At 36.6% G+C, this 18,182-nt stretch overlaps 1 protein-coding gene across 1 annotated transcript in view; it reads right to left on the bottom strand.

The window, feature by feature from the left end:
* Nucleotides 1-15,165, bottom strand: part of VPS39 (VPS39 subunit of HOPS complex) — a 251,568-nt gene extending 236,403 nt beyond the window's left edge. Inside the window, 5 exon segments of the mRNA XM_053697917.1 lie at nucleotides 1,157-1,251; nucleotides 1,383-1,425; nucleotides 3,533-3,597; nucleotides 6,751-6,816; nucleotides 14,908-15,165. Of these exon segments, the coding sequence (XP_053553892.1) occupies nucleotides 1,157-1,251; nucleotides 1,383-1,425; nucleotides 3,533-3,597; nucleotides 6,751-6,816; nucleotides 14,908-14,980 (342 nt within the window). The 5' untranslated portion in view covers nucleotides 14,981-15,165.
* Nucleotides 15,166-18,182: the final 3,017 nt, after the last annotated feature.

Here is an 18,182-nt window from a genome sequence, read left to right on the forward strand (position 1 = left end):
CTTAAAATATTTTGGGTTTTGGTTGTTTCACGGATAAAGCCGCCAATGTAATAAAGGTTTAGGCTTTTAGTATCAAGAGTGATGCAGGAAATTAAAGGGCCACTAAAGTCAAAATAAAAAAGTTTCATGATTCAGATAAAAGCACACAATATAAAAATATATATATAATATACACACTTTTTGAGGCTCTAGCGCCTACTGCGCATGTGCAAAAGTGCACACTATATACATATATGCATTTTGTGATTTGCTGATGGCTGTTACATGATACAGTGGGAGGAAAAATTGGATTAAGTTTAAAATGCCAGAAAATATTATACTGCTCATTGCAAATTCAAAGTAAGGGTCATTGAATTGTCTTTTTATTGTGTATTTGTCAATTCAATTCTACTGTATTAAGTGGTTCTTTTCCAGTATAAATGGTTAACTGTGCACATAGCAGCAGCTTAGAATGAGGTGCACACCACTTCCACCAACAAACGAAAGGAATTAGTTGCAAAGAACGGTGTTTTAATGATTTAGACAAAAATCAAATTACTCATCAATTCATAACAGGAGTATCACATCACACTATGCCATTTTAATGCAATTTTTGTAAATAAATCACTGTAGAACAGGGGTTTTAAAAGTGTTAGGCGATGGGCCCTCCCCCCATGGCAAGACTGGTCTGAAATATACACAACAGCGACCCCCCTTATAATAGATGTTAATGAAAATTGTAATATTTAATTTTTAGTTTTAATTTTGGAAATTTTCATCTAAACCAGGATTCACACACAGCTCTCAAAAGCTAATGTTGCTAAACTAAAAAAAAAAAAAAAAAAAAAAAAAAAAAAAAGAGTGCTTTTTCAATTTGGATTTTTTGTTCTGTGTTAGACCCAAGTTGCTGATCAAGACAACAAATACAACATAGTCTCTGAGCGATTTTGGCCTTTCTTACACCTACATCCCACCACAACATGACAAGTATGGTTGGCTCTTAAAAACAGTCCTATGCTTTGCTATATCAGCTGCTGCTTGGGGTTTCCATAGGATAGTGCACTGCTCCCGCGCCTCCCCTTATATGCTCTAGCGCCACCTGGGAAAGCCCCCCGCACACTTTGAAAAACCACTGCTATAGAATATCTATACAGTAGAGTGCTGTAAAACCTCTCACCTGCAGGTCACAAGACAGTAGTGAAGCCCCCTTAGCCTTGGAGATTGTTGTCATCAATTGAAATGTCAGCAAGTCATGGACACAAACATTGTTGTCTAAGGGAGAAGAAAAAGCATTACCTGTTATATAATGATGCTCTTTTTAGACACGCTCCATAAAAAAAGCAAGTAGGGCTTCAAAGATAAACCAGCTAATAACGACTGCTCACCAAACTACCCCAACTCACCAAGCAGACTGACCAAGATCTTAAACTGAGGAACAACATGAATCTGGAAAAAAACAAAAGCAATAACAATAAGTATTTTTTTTACATTATAGACTGTACAGGTTATGCACTGATGTAAAAAGCCCTTGTGTATTTACTCACTACCATTATTTTTCACTGATTCTTCAGAGTGACATTAATATTAAAGGAACAGTCTAGAAAAAATTAAACTTTCATGATTCAGAGAGCATGCAATTTTAAGCAACTTTCTAATTTACTCCTATTATCAATTTTTCTTCATTCTCTTGGTATCTTTATTTGAATGTAAGCTTAGGAGCTGGCTCATTTTTGGTTCAGCACCTGGGTAGCGCTTGCTGATTGGTGGCTACATTTAGACAACAATCAGAAAGAGCTACTCAGGATCTGAACGAAAAAAGGGCCGGTTCATATGCTTACATTCTTGCTTTTTCAAATAAAGATACCAAGAGAATAAAGAAAAAATGATAATAGAAGTAAATTAGATTAGTTGCTTAAAGGGACACTGAACCCAAAAATGTTCTTTCGTGATTCAGATAGAGCATGTAATTTTAAGCAACTTTCTAATTTACTCCTATTATCAATGTTTCTTCGTTCTCTTGCCATCTTTATATAAAAAATAAGGCATCTAAGCTTTTTTTCTTGGTTCAGACTCTGGACAGCAGTTTTTGATTGGTGGATGAATTTATCCACCAATCAGCAAGGACAACCTAGGTTGTTCACCAAAAATGGGCCGGCATCTAAACTTACATTCTTGCATTTCAAATAAAGATTCCAAGAGAATGAAGAAAATTTGATAATAGGAGTAAATTAGAAAGTTGCTTAAAATGTCATGAGCTATCTGAATCACAAAAGAAAAAAATTGGGTTCAGTGTCCCTTTAAAATTGCATGCTGAATCATGAATGTTTAATTTTGACTAGACTATTCCTTTAAAGCAACTCGTTGCTGGAAATCATAGGGTGAACGAAAAGGGCTATGACCAATCGGCTTAAATATGAACATGCCACCATTAAAGGGACACTATTACAAAAAATTATTCTCTTAACCATAAGCAGGATCCCCAAAAAAAAAGTTAAGTAAAAGCTTTTGCAAGTGGAATGTAGCAACACTAATTAAATAACAATATTTAAAAACATTTACCCAAGTGACACACACAGTCTTCTCAATTTACCAATTTATTTGCAACGGATCGTGCATTAGATTCTATAAATTATTCTTGTAACTCAGTGACCCATATTAGCCACTGGTTTTAATCTTGTTAAACAAGCCGTGTGCTGTCCATTACACAGTTACATGTTTGCAGTTCTTTCATCAGATGTATCAAGAATAAGATAATAAGATAATTTGATAAGATGATTTAGGAAAAATGTTCTGTGCAAATTTAAGACGACTCTTCAAAAGTAAACTAATTTGTGACCACTTAAAAAGACAGTAATCACCTTGTAATTAGATGGCACTTCTGCTGTGCTACTATAGAATAACATACTAGACAAGTTTTAACATTTTAAAATCAAAATTTAAATTCTTTTTACTGCAATAATATTAAAATGGCCAAACTAAACCCACCGTTTGCCTTATTTAGAGGGGCCAATCCGGGCTTTAATGTGCAGATAACAAGACTAGCCAGCCCACTGTTCATAAAGTTGGTATAAAACTAGGCTGACCATACTGCCGCTTTAAAAAGGGACACATATGAAAAATACATGTGTCAGGGCTATTTAAAGAAATGTTTTTAATAATGTTCCATTATAGGAACCCTAACATATGTCTTTTTATGTGTCCCTTTTTAAAGCAGCAATATAGTCAGCCTATATAAAACGCATTGTTTAAACAGTTGTTATCTGATAAAGCCAATTAGCGACGACAGGTATGTAGCAATTAGTAATGCGTTTTGAGAATTAGAAATTGCTCAATTTTCAGAGCTCAGTTACATGAAAGGGGGTAAAATAAAAAGTATTTCAAAGTCGTTACACATAACTAAACATTTTATATAAAAGTGTTTACTGGCGCTTTAAAAAAAGAAAATGACATCCAATTAGAAAATGCTTGCAGAAAACATTTTTTCTCAAAATGAAATCTTGCATACATTACCACACATAAGCATTACAAAACAGAAACCACAGTGCCTGATCACCTGCTGAATCTTCTTTGCAAAGTGTTTGTTGGATTTTTCCAAACTCACTTCAAACTGATTGCAACCTTAAACACAAAGAGAGAAACAATCAACAAAGGCTGGAATTGCTTTCTTCACTAAATAATTCTAAAACCAAGCTTCTGTGTACAAGTCAGATAGTAGCTGTTTCTGTTTTAGACAGTGAAGCAAATTAACACTACTTCTTCAAAAGGGACATTAAATGGACAGGAAACTCCAAAATGTTCTTTCATGGTTTGGATAGAACATACTATTTTAAACAACTTTCCAATTTACTTCTATTATCAAATGTGCTTCATTTGCTTGTTATCCTTTGCTGAAGGAACAGCACTGCGCTACTGGCAGCTAGATGAACACATCTAGTTAGCCAATCACAAGAGACAAATGTGTGCAGGCACCAATCAGCAGCTAGCTCCCACTAGTGTAGGATATGTGCAAAAAAAATTTCCAACAAGGGATACCAAGAGAACAAAGCATATTTGAAAATAGAAGTTAAACTTAAAAGTGTCTTAAAATTACATAATCTATCCGACTCATGCAAGTTTAATTTTGACTTTCCTATCCCTTTAAAATCAAAACTAAACTTCCATGATTCAGCACGGAATTTTAAACAGTGTTCCAATTTACTTCTATTGAATTCTAATCTGATGAAAATCATATCAAGGTAGGCACAGAAGCAGCAAATGATTTGGGACTGCACACTGTCATTTGCTCCCCAGGTGTGTTCATCTCCTGAGTCTACCTAGGTTTATTCTTCAACAAAGGAAACCAAGCAAATTTAATAATTGAAATAAACTGGAAAGTTGTTTAAAATTGCATGCTATATCAAAATCATAACAAAATGTTTGCTTATTTGATAAATTAATTTCTTTCATGGTGGCGACAGGCTATGAGCCATCATCACATATCCACTAGGAGGAGGCAAAATAATACGCAACATACCAAGATCTTTTAATTCCTTCTATTTCACTATATATCTCAGTAAAATATATGTCTAAAACAAGAAGAAACATAAAAGATCAAAGGAGGGTAAATTAAGTGCAAACTGGAACTGCCACAAACTAAATAGAGATAAGGGTGGGTATCATGGACTCTCAAAACCACAAAAGAAATTAATTTCCTAGACAAGCATAATGTTTTCCATAAGGTGGTGAGAGCCCACAATAAATCACATGTGGGATCTAATACCAAAGCAGTGAAGTCCAAATGATCACCATGAAAAAGGGGCAGGACATGAAGTTAAGGAAGGAATCAGACACTGTTGTTTGGAGAACTTTCCCTCTTCTGAGGCTGCTTTTGGTAGGAAAGACATCAAAGTGCAAAACTTTATTAAACGTGAATAAAGAAGACCAAGTAGCTGCTTTACAGATCTGTTCTACAGAGGCTTCATTTTTGAAAGCCGAGGAATTTAAGATTGATCTAGTAGAAAAAGCAGTAATGTGTTCTGGGGGAGTTTTCCCCCCCGCTACAAAGTAAGCTTTATGAATCAGTTGTTTCAGCCAAGGAGCTAGGGTAACGGCTGATACCTTCTGACCCTTACAGAATCCTAAAAAGTGAAGGAAGGCAATTGTCTAAAGTACATTGTGGCCTATATAAAAAAAAAAACTTTAGGCCTGTACTTCTTCCAGATAATGCAAGAGTTTTTAGGAGCCAGACACAAAGAAGGAACAACAATCTCTTCATCTGTTACCTTCCAAAATCCAAAAAAATGATTCCTAAGAACTGCATTATATTGATGAAAATTAAAGCTAAGAAGAATCACAAAAAAAGAGCAGATAGCTCAGAAACTCTTCTAGCTGATGAAATAGTTAACAGAAACAAAACAAAACCTTTCAAGACAGAAGCTGAATTTCCAAACCATGCATAGGTTCAAAGGGAGGGCGGTACTGCAACACAGTGCAGCGATCGCTTGGAACAATTAAAGGAGCTTTTCACAAACGCTAAGATTTACCATCGCTTTAAATGCATCCCATTGTTGTCACTATAAGGACTGCAGTATAAACACATAAAAACAACAAAATTCAGACAGAGTAACATTTTTAAAACTTTCCAATTTACTTTTATTATAAAATCTACTTCATTCTCTTATTATCCTTTGTTTAAAAAAAGCAGGTAGGTAGCTCATAAGTGTGCACGTCTGGAACACTTTGTGGCAGCAGTTTTGCAAGAATTCTTTTAACAATTTTATACATTTGAAGAGCCCTAGGGGACAGCCAGTTTCCAGCAATTTAGAGCTCCAGACTTATGCACCTACCAAGGCTTCTCGTCAACAACGAACTCTATGAGAACAAAGCAAATATAAGAGAACTAAATTGGAAACTTTTCAGTAAACTGTATTCTCTATCCAAATCATGAAAGAACATTTTGGGGTTTCAGGTCACTTTAAAATATGTAAATTATGCAGGTTTCCTACATTCCTATGTACAGGGTCAGTTTCTTTTTAAATAACGGCCTTCAGACCACCATGAGCTGAGCTGTCTCTTCAGAAATAGCCTGTGAGCTCTAAGCCAACCTGTTGTCAAAGTGGAGAGCACAAACAGTGTCTTTCTCCCCTTCAAGTCAACAAATATCACAGCCTCTAGTTAGAAAAAGCAAACAAAAACAAAGCAAGGGTACATACAATATGGAGGCCGCAAGAAGACGGTAAGATTAAATATACATTTTACAGGATTCATTTATACTTTATTTTCCGTTTTTTAAAGGGACAGTCTAGTCAAAATTAAACTTTCAGGATTCAGATAGGGTATGCAGTTTTAAACAAATTTCCATTTTACTTTTAATATCAAATTTGCTTTGTTATTTTAGCATTCTTAGTTGAAAGCTAAACCTAGCTAAGCTCATATGCTAATTTCCTTATCTGAATGCATTTGACAGGTTTTCCAGAGCTAGAGGGAGTGTTAGTTCATGTGTGCTGTATAGATAATAGTGTGCTCACGCCCGTGGAGTTATTTATGAGTCAGGGCTGGTTGGCTAAAATGCAAATCTGTCAAAAGAACTGAAATAAGGGGGCAGTCTGCAGAGGCTTAGATACAAAGGTAATCACAGAGGTAAAAAGTGTATTAAAATAGCCATATTGGTTATGCAAAAGTGGGGACTGTTTAATAAAGAGTTCATCTTTCAAACAATGAAAATTCTAAAGTAGACCGTCCCTTTAAGATTACATTTTTTTACAGGACCACCCAGTACATGCATCTACTTACTCTGCTCCTTTTTGACTCTGTAAAGCAGCAAGTGCCCCTGTTTTGTTCCAACTAGAAGCCATTCCTCTGCAACATAATAAAAGACAATTGTGATACACAAGTTATTAAGTGCATAGGCCATACATGCTAGATGTGTTTCTTGCATAGATCTGAAAGGTATCATTATTTTTAAAGGGATAGTAAACCCTAAAATTTTATTTTATGATTCAGATAGGGCATACAATTTTAAACAACTTTCCAATTTACTTCTATTATCAAATTTTCTTGATTATCTTGTTATCCATTGATGAAGGGACAGCATTGCATTACTGGCAGCTAGCTGAACACATCTAGTTAGCCAATCACAAGAGAGACAAATGTGTGCAGGCACCAATTAGCAGCAGCTCCCACTAGTGTAGGATATGTGCGTATTCATTTTGACTTTCCTATCCCTTTAAGTCAGTCCTGTCCAACTGTCTGGTGTGGAAAGCTAAATATTTACAAGCTGATGGACTAGATAGAATTTTCTTTTGTGATTCAGACAGAGCATACAATAAAAATAAAAGTTTTCAATTTACTTCTATTATCAACTTTGCTTCATTCCCATGGTGTTCTTTGTTAAAGAGATACCTAGGTAGGTGCCTGGAGCATTACATGGCAGGAAATAGTGCTGCCATCTAGTGCTCTTACAAATGGATAACATTCTTGCCAAAATGCTACCATATAGTGCTGCAGACACGTGCACGCTCCAGAGCTTACTTTCCTGATTTTCAATGGATACCAAAAGAATGAAGAAAATATGATAATAGAAAGTAAATTTGAAAGTTGCTTAAGACTGCATGCTCTAACTGAATGATAAAAGAAAAAAATTGTGTTTCATGTCCCTTTAAGAAAATCAATATACTGATATAATACAGAAATCCACTCCCTATTCCCATCGCATTCAATCTCTGCACACCACCAATCTCTGCACACCAATGCAGCACTTTAATCACTTTTCTCTGGAATCAAACACTGAATTTTTTTGATAAAGTTGGCCCTTTATAAATAATAACAATAATAAAAAGTTTAGTGTGTGTTCTGACAAACAAGGAACAGAAAGGCAACACACAACCTGCCAGCTATACAATTATAGACTTGCTAAGAGTTATAATACTTTTGTTTATTGTAATTTTAAAGGGCCACATTAGTAAAAAATGACATGTTCTAGTTTGTTAGAGCATATCATTTTATCACTAGCGACCCTGCAATCCTATGCGCTAGATTACAAGTGGAGTGCTAAATTATTGCACTCCCACAAACGGGCAAATTAGCCTGTTTGCAGGAACGCAATAATTAACCAGCCATTACAAGTAGCTGGTTATTGATACCGTAACCTCGCAGTAGCAATTAGCTCTCCAAAAATTAACCAGAAATAAGATCTCTGATTAATTTTCCCCAAAATGCCCTAAAAAATTGGAAATTAACAACATTATAAGCAATTTCTATATCTTAGCCCATACCCTGGGTAATACTTACCAGTGAGACCCCCTCTCCTGAGGGGCGTGGACAGAGCTATCCACTCCCCTCATTTGCATTAAAGTCTAATGGAGATACCGCCTCATCCTCCTCGTAGAGATGTCCAGCCAGAAATAGGTGAACAAAGGTATATAAATTGCTTATATTTTGTTGTTAATTTCCAATTATCTTGGCCCCCCTGGTAATACTTACCAGTGAGAGAATACAGAGCAAACTTAAAAGAATGGGTGGGAAATAAACACAAAAATACTGCAACAAAAAAAATATAAATATTTATTCCATAACAACAGAGGATAATATATTTCGACCAAATTTGGCAGCAGCTGATTGACGAAAATCTAGCTTATAATGTGAAAAAAGTATTGTATGATTTCCATACTGCTGCTTGACAAATTTCTTCTGGAGAAGCGTTAGCTTGAAATGCCCAAGAAGTTGATACAGCCCTTGTCGAATGAGCCTTAAGCCCTTCAGGTACCTGTTCCCCTTTTTCTTTATAGGCTCTTGAAATGGCCTGTACAATTCAGCGAGAAATAGTTGTTCTTGACAGAGCCTGACCTTGACGAGGACCTCCAGGAATGATGAATAACCTTTCAGTCTTACGAATATGCTGGGTCCTTGAGATGTAGATATGAAGACATCTGACCACATCCAAACTATACAAAGGTTTAGTTTGAGATTCTGAGTTTTTAGGACAAAAAGAAGGAAGAATGATATCTTGATGTTGATGAAAGTCAGATACTACTTTTGGGAGAAATTCAGGAACAGTGCGAAGCACTACTTTATCTTGATGAAATATAATGTTAGAATCCTTAATTGATAGAGCTTGAAGTTCAGATACTCGGCGAGCCGATGTTATGGCCACTAAGAAAATAGTTTTCAATGTTAAAAACCATAAGGAAACTTCTCTTAAAGGTTCAAAGGGAGATTCTAGAAGAGAATCTAGAACTAAAGGCAGATCCCAGGATGGAATTCTTTTTTGGATAGATGGACGGATATGGGCCAAAGCTTGACAGAATTGAATAATTAAAGGATCCTGAGCCCACCTAGTAACAGATATTGCAGAAATTTGAACTTTAGGAATTCTAGCACTAAGGCCTTTAAGAAAACCATCATGAACAAAATCTAAGATGAAATATCATGTGAAATCATCCAAGATGAAAAGATATCCCAAACACGGTAATATGGTCTGGATGCATTTCCCTTTCAAGCTTAAAGAAGCATCTCAATGACAGGAGTTGATATTTTCAAGTGCTGTAATCTTGAGACTTCAGCAACCAAGCCGTTAATTTGAATTGGTGTGGATTCGGATAGATTACTCGTTCCTGATTCAGCATGTCCCAAGAGACTGGAAGATGCCATGGAGGTTTAATTGCTAGTTTGAGTACCTGAGGAAACCAAGGCCTTTGAGGACAAAATGGAAGGATAACAATGAAGGTAGCCTGTTCTTGCAGAATTCTCTTCAATCACCTGGGAATCAGAGGAATTGGAGAAAAGACATAAAGAATGTTGTATGGCCAATCATGGAGAAAGGCATCCACTCCTAAGGCATGAGGTGTCGGGTAACGACTGAAGAACTGAGGAACTGATGGTTTAATGCCATTAGATCGACTTCTGGAAGTCCCCAGAGACTAGTTATCTTCCGGAACAACCATTTGTTCAGTTGCCATTCGATTGAAGAAATTCGACTCCTGCTCAAATAGTCTGCCTTGATATTCTCTCTTCCCAGAATATGGATTGCAGAGAGAAACTGAATGTGGTGTTGTGCCCATTTGAAGATTGGAGATACTTCCTTTAATGCATTTAGACTTCTTGTACCTCCCTTGCATTGGAGATAAGCTGCTGCTGTCCTGTTGTTGGTTAAGATCTTTACTGCTTTTCCTTCCAATAAATGCTGGAATGCTAGGAGAGCTAAGAATACTGCTCTGATCTCCAAAAGATTTGATGGAAGAGACTGATGTCTTCTTTCCCATGTACCCTGGGCATACCTGTCAAGGCAATGTGCCCCCCAACCGGTCTTGCAGGCATCTGTTTGAACAACAATCCAATTTGGTTCCTGAAGAGGAAGGCCCCTGGATAGATTCTTTGATTGGGACCACCAAAGAAAAGAGATCTTTAGATTCATGGGTACTTTGATTTGCCGAGACAAACCCTTGCTTCTGTTGAATGCTTGTAGGAAATAGATTTGGAACGGACGTATTCTCCATCTGGCCCATCTCACCATATGGATCACTGAGGACATGTGACCTAAAACCTTCATCCATTGGCGGGCCATAAGATAGTTGACATGGCGGAACTGTTGGAAGTAATTTAGAAGAAATTTGACTCAAATTTCTGGAAGAGACACAATCTCCTTCTGTGTGTCGAAGTGTGCTCCTAGAAAAACAATCTGTTGGCAAGGTAAAAGTTGACTCTTTTGGAAATTGATATTCCAGCCGTGATCCTGAAGAACTTCTAGAAGGATAGACCTGTGTGCCAGCGCCTGTTGCTGTGAACTTGCCAGTAGAAGAATGTTGTCTAAATAATAGAGTATGAATACTCCCTTTACCTTTGTAAAGAACCTTGGAGCAGTAGATATCCCGAAGAGAAGGGCTAAAAACTGAAAATGACTATCTCCGACCGTGAAGCAGAAAACTTGCTGTGCTGTCTTGCAATAGGAATATGGAAATAAGCATCCTTCAAATCTATGGAAAGCAGGAAGGTTTATGGTGGGATGATATTGATTACTGATAGAACGGATTCCATCTTGAAATGTTGAACCTTGAAAAAAGTGTTTAACACTCGAAGATCTAGAACTGGCCTCCAGGAACCATCTTTCTTTTTGACCAGGAAGAGAGGTGAATAAAATCCCTTGTCGTGGTCTTGGATTGGTATCTCTTGAATAACGTTGTTGCCCATGAGCTTGCTGACAAACTCCAATATTTCTTTTAATTTGACAGGATCCCTGGGGAGTGGAGTTTTTACTAAGCATGGAAGGATAGGCTTTCTCTTGAACTCCAGATAATAACCATGCTGAAGAACCCCAGAACCCATTGAACTGAAATACTGGACGCCCAGACCCCCCTGTAATTCAACAATCTTCCTCCCAAAGGAAGGATCTGGGTCAGCCCACCATCATTGCTTTTTAGCCTGAAAGGAAGGAAAGGACTTACCACGTCCTCTACCTAGAAACTGAAGGTTTGATCTTCCATCTTGATGCTGAAAGAATTCTTTCCTGGAAGAAACTTTAAAGTTTTGATGCATACTATGTTGTCTGAGCAAAGGAAGGATGTTTTCGGCCCTTGAAAACCTGTGGGAGGAAAGGACTCTTACTTTGAAATTAAGGTCTCTAATTGCTTACCAATTCGCATATCTCCTTCAAAAGGAAGAGTTAATAAATTCAACTTGGAACCTGGGTCAGCTTCCCATGTCGCAGCCACAATGCTCTTCTAACAAGGTTAGCAGTAGACATAGACTTTGCATTAAGCTACAAAATACTGGTAGCAGCCGATAGACAAAAAGAAGTAACCATATTAAAATCTGCAAGAAAAGATACAATATTTTCATTATCTTGAAAAGAATTACATAGGTTAGAAGACCACACTTCAGTAGCTTTCAAAGTTGAAAAAAGTGCAAGCAGAGTGTGAAATAAGGCCCCTCCTTGTTGAAGATAAAGTCTCTCTAAAATTTTGATCCATTTTTTTATCCATGACATCCTTAAATGATCCTGCATCATCTACAAGAAAAATCATTCTTTTTGAAAGTCTGGCAATTGCAGCATCAATCTTGGGAGCAGTAATAAACTGGTTATGCAGAGATTTTTCCAAAGGAAAACGTTTATATATTTTATCTTGAACTCCCACTTTGTTTATTTGGCTTAGAAAAAATATTTAAATATATTGATTTCAAAGTATCAGAAACAGGAAAAAAACTGATCTGAAGAAGAATTTAAATTAAACCAATCAGATGATTTTTGAGACTGTTCATCTTCAATGCCCAGGGAACTTTTAATCCCCTTAATAAATTCAGAAACTTTTGTAGAATCAAACACCATAGGCAAATCAGATTCTGAATCTTCCCCATCAGAAACACAATCAAGGTTATGTAGATTTTCCAAAGAACCCTCAGGTGTTATAGAAAAGCTTCCACCATAAATCTGGCCAATACACACTTTACAAAGTTTCTTGTCCTTCCAGCAATGATTATCACATAGGGAACAGGTGGGCAAAGGCTGGGCTGAAATACTTTGAAAAAAATATAAGTAACCAATAAATAATATGGCCTTAAATAAAATAGTGAAATACATTTGCAACACCAAGGAAAAACAATGTTAAAACATACAAGATATAAAGCCCCGGAAGCTTATAAAGAATTACATTTTTATATAAACATAAAATTTGCACTAAGTCAGTGCACAACACTTACCACCAAAAAAGCGTTAATCCGTTAAGGTATCAGGTTGTTGAAAAAAATTACAAGTCTCTAGCAGGGAGAAGGAGACGCAACTGCTGCAAACCCCGCAGAGGCAAGCTTTATGCACACGCACACACAAAGAGGGAGCCCTCAGACACAGTCCCCGCGACGTCCGGTATTGATGACGTCACAGTAACATGGCGGCCCCCACAGGGATAATGAAAAAATGAATAACCCACCACCTTCGCCAATCTGGGTGACCACGGCCACAATGATAGATGACGCCAGCTGAAGCAAGGTCAGCTGAAACACAAAGGCCCAAGAAGCCAAGAAAAAAAACTTCTTAAAACAAGCCCAGAAGGTAATGAATGGAGAGGGACTCCTAGCCCTGTCCACCAACTGCAGGCTGGACAGAACTAGGAGGAGGCGGTATCTCCATTAGACTTTTATGCAAATGAGGGGAGTGGATAGATCTGTCCACGCCCCTAAGGAGAGGGGGTCTCACTGGTATTACCAGGGGGGGCAAGATATAGAGGGCATTGTAGTTTTTTTGTATTTAGACAGTTTTGGGGCTTTAAAGTTGGTGGGAGTGGTGTTAGAAAAAAAAGTGCCTTTACATTGTGGTCTATGGGATCTGTGGTCCAATAGACTGCAATGTAAATATATATGATTATATATATTTATGTGTTAATATGTGTATATACACATATTAACACAAATATATATGTAAATATTCATATATATTTAAAAATGCTGCGTTACCTACTTCGCTGTGCGAGGTTCTAATGCCGTCTGTGACGGCATCAGAACGAGGCTCCCATTGGAGCCTAGTAAAGCATGCACTCATGAGCGCAATGCTTCCTAGCAATGCGAATGCAAGCTTGCGTTCACATTGCGATTAACTTGTAATACTAGCGCACATTACCGTGCGCTGGTATTATAAAGTGGAGCGCTAATATCGCTTGAATTTAGCGATCCACCGTTAATCTGGACCTATGTGTTAAAAGACCGCAAACTACTGCTGATGTCAGCACTAGTCACACAACCCAACGGTGCAATTAGCACTTCTGATTGAGTCAGGATCATTAGTTCTCAGCGTATCAAATGCAGTACATTAACTATGTGTTTAACCCCTTTGCAAGCATTAAACACAAAGCATGGCAAAGTCAGTAGTGATAAAAATGAGATGCTCTAACGAATTAGGGAATTATTTTTTTATTATTACTATAATGGCCCTTTAAAGGGACAGTCTACTCAAAATTAAACTATCATGGTTCAGATAGGGCATGCAATTTTAAACAACTTTCCAATTTACTTTTACATTTTATCATTAAAATTTGTTTTGTTATTTTGGTATTCTTTGTTAAAACCATTTTGACAGTTTTACACAGGTAGACAGTTAGATACCAGCTAATAACAGAGGTAAAAAGTATATTAATATAATTTATGTTGGTTATGCAAAACTGGGGAATAGGTCAGAAAAGTTATTATCTATCTTTTTAAACAATAAGAATTCTAGAGTAGACTGTCCTGTTAAAGATCCAAGGTCTGTATATTTGGACCTCTCTGCTCAGTCACTTTAAATACCTCATACAGTCATAAGAGTACAATCTCATTTTTTTATAAAGGCACAACCCATATAGTGTAAAGGGATATTATACAAAACATTGAAGAGACACACTTGTTTTTTTTTTTGTTCCATATATATATTTATATTATTTTATTATTTATTATGTACATTCCATATATTTTCAACAAGGAACCCATGATTACATGATTGTAATTTTTCCCACCATACTATTAGGTCATCTGCACAGTGCACATGAATATGGTAAGGTTTAAAGCTCCTAGTATTTACAGTTTTGATAACTCGTATTTTCACATTTCATGTGACACAAGAGCAATCAAAGAAACTATCATGTCTGATCTTCTGTGTTTATATTTCACTACTTCAGTCAGTGTTATACTGTTATGCTAAAGTTACCACAAAAAATATATTCTTTTCTCTTGGACTACTATATTTGTAGCACCAAAGTCATCAAGTAACACAAACCGAACACAAAAAAAAAAGGTAACAGATGAACTGAAATCGTAATGACGTCTGATAATGTTATATTTACATCCATGACATATTAACTTCCTAGTCATTTAGTGTGCAGAATGATGTGTAATATGATGCTGACACCAGTACTGCTTCATACAACCACCTGCCTACTGACTGCTATAATAAATACTTGATAACGATGTCTCTGCATTTGTTTCTCCGCTTACCCCAAGCAGCCAGGCACTCTATTTGTAAGGGCAGCTTCTCTAGGATCAGTACCGGCTCGAAAGCGTCATGCATGGCTGCTGCGGCCTTCAGTCCCTTGGCAAGCCTCGTGCTTTCCTATTTCATAACCCACAGGAAATACTAGATCTGCCGTGAAAGCTCTTACGAGAAGACAGGGTCAGCAGGAGAAGCTTGGAGAGCAAAGGAATTGGGAACTTTCGCCCAGAAGATGAGACCCACAGCGGTTGCTTCTTCCTGCTATCAGGCCCCTCCCAGAAGCGCCATCTCCCGCCCCTATAGGAGCCAAGCTTGGATGGCGACACAATTGTAACTTGTAAGTCTGACAGCAGCAATCACTGGATGCCATAGCACGAGACGGCCTTAGCAATGTGTTAGCTATGTGCTGTTGTGCAAATCCCAGTAGTTTTGTTCAAACAGGAACGAAATCAATGGTAGTTTAATTTGATAGCATCATATCACTTATTTGTTTCTGTTTATTTGGTTTTGTGGATTTGCATTATTTTAGTACAAGACAAGAGGCACATTAAACCCATATTTTTTTCTTTCATGATTTTGATAGAGCATGCAATTTTAAACAACTTTCTAATTTACTTCTATTATCTAATATGCTTCATTCTCTTGATATCCTTTGCTGAAACGCATATCTAGATAGGCATAGTAGCTGTTGATTGGCAGTTGCACATAGATGCCTCTTGTGATTGGCTCACCCATATGCATTGCTATTTCTTCAACAAAGGATATCTGAAAAATGAAGCAAATTAAATAATAGAAGTACATTGGAAAATTGTTTAAAATTGTATTCCCTATCTGTATCATGAAAGAAATATTTTGAGTTTAATATCCCTTTAACAATCTTTATTGAACTAAAAGTTTAACCAATCAGAACACAGCACAGGGTATATAGACCCCTGAGTACAAACCCTTCTCTTTCTTTACTGCTCAGCCCAACAGATACGTATCATTGTGTTATTTTCTGTATTTATCTTTATTGTTTGACTCTTTGCTTATTTGTTTCATATCCTTATTTTTGGTACTGCGGTGAAGTTGGTTTCATATTGGAGATTCGACAGACATTCGGCACTTCAAATAGCAATAACTTTTGAAATAATCATGTCACTACTATAATGATTGTATATTCTTGGTCGTGGGGGATGGGGAATGTTGCACACCCTGAAAGTTGCACACCCTTTATTTTTTCAAAATTTGAATTTCAAAATTTGAAATTAAAATTTTGCTTGTAAATTAAAAATTGCAATAGCTTTTTAAATAATCATGTCACTACTAAAATTATTGTATAGTCTTGATCGTGGGGGCGATGGGGAACATTGCACACCCTTTAGTTTTTCAAAATTTCATTTTCAAAAGTTGAAATTTACATTTTTCTCTAAATTTAAAAACTGCAATAACTCTTTAAATAATTATGTCACTATTATAATGATTGTATATTCTTGATTGTGGGGGGATGGGGAACGTTACACACCCTTTTAGTTTTTCAAAATTTCATTTTCAAAAGTTGAAATTTAGATTTTGCTCGAAATGTCTAAATTGCAATAACTTTTGAAATAATCATGTCACTACTATAATGATTATATATTATAGATTGTTGGGGGATGGGGAACGTTGCACACCCTTTAGTTTTTAAAAATTTCATTTTCAAAATTTGAAATTTATATTTTGCTTGAAATGTCTAAATTACAATAACTTTTGAAATAATTATGTCACTACTATAATGATTGTATATTCTTAATCATGGGGGGGGTGGGGAACGTTGCACACCCTTTAGTTTTTCAAAAGTTGAAATTTAAATTTTGCTTGAAATTTCAAAATTGCAATGGCTTTTGAAATAATCATGTCACTACTATAATGATTGTATATTCTTGATCATAGGTGGATAGTGAACATTGCACACCCTTTAGTTTGTCAAAAGTTAATTTTCAAAATTTGAAATTTATATTTTGCTTGAAATTTCAAAATTTTAATAAATCTTGAAATAATAATGGGTTATAATCTATCTGTTGAAGGCATTTGCTAGTTTTATTATGTGGATGAAGAAAATATTTTCATTTGACTCAAGGTGTTTTACTCATCCTATGGTCTTCCAACCTGCAATGTGCAAGCTATGCTAAGGTGCCTTAAAGCTGATCAAGACCCAGGTCAGGAACGAATGTGGGGAATGCAGGCTAACCCTGCAATACATTCCATAAAAGGTTGAGATACTAGATAATTTATCATTTGTTAATGTTGCTATTCCTCCTCACAACACATAAAATACTTTTTGGCACTGAGGATACCAAGTGATCAAGCTTTTCTGTTATTTTGTTCCATGCCTCCTGCAAACACGTTTTGAGGTGTGCAACAGTACTGGGTCAACGTTGTCACATTTTCCGTTTTAACATTCTCCACACATTTGCTATTGTGGACAGGTCAGGACTGCAGGCAGGACAGTCCAGTACCCGTACCCTCTTCTTGTGTAGCCATCCCTTTGTAATATGCGCCTAATGTGGTTTTGCATTGTCTGGTTGAAAAATGCATGGACTTACTTTGAAAATGTGTTGTCTTGAAGACAGCATATGTTGCTCTAAAATCTCAATGTACTTTTCTATATTGACTTTAAATTACCTTTGCCAAGGGCACTGACACAACCCCATACCATGTCAGACCCTGGCTTTTGGACTTGTGGCAGATAACAGTCTGGATGGTCCATCTTTGGTTTGAAGCACACAACATCCATTTCCTACAAAGAAAATTGGGAATATTGATTAATCTGACCACAATACACGTTTCCACTTTGTGACGGTCCATCCCAGATGCCTCAAAGGACAGAGAAGTTGATGTCTCTTCTGGACATGTAGATAGTGGATAAAGTGGCGCAGGTCCTAAAGTGTTCTTTTTCTAGTGTTCCAGTTAAAGCTGAGGAAGAGATAACTTGGCTTTTGATTGTGTAGATCAACACCTAATAATTAGTACAGTATACTTACTCCGAAGAATTCAAAGTCCAACTTGATCAGTTGTAAAACCAGATAATCAATGTATGGTAAATTTCTGTCTATTCCCCACTAGACAGGCCGTAGCTGCAAGTGATAAAACTTTCACTGAGAAGTGTTGTATTAAAAAATCTAAATAATATGCAGTATACTCACTCCGAAATAATCGGAATCCAGCTCCTCGCAAGACAATTGGAAGTGTAGTAAAGTTTCTGTCTACTTTCCCACAATGCAGGTGTAACTGCAAACAATAAAATTTTCACTGAGAAGTG

Source organism: Bombina bombina, chromosome 1 (genome assembly GCF_027579735.1).
Source record: "Bombina bombina isolate aBomBom1 chromosome 1, aBomBom1.pri, whole genome shotgun sequence".
NCBI lineage: Eukaryota > Metazoa > Chordata > Amphibia > Anura > Bombinatoridae > Bombina > Bombina bombina.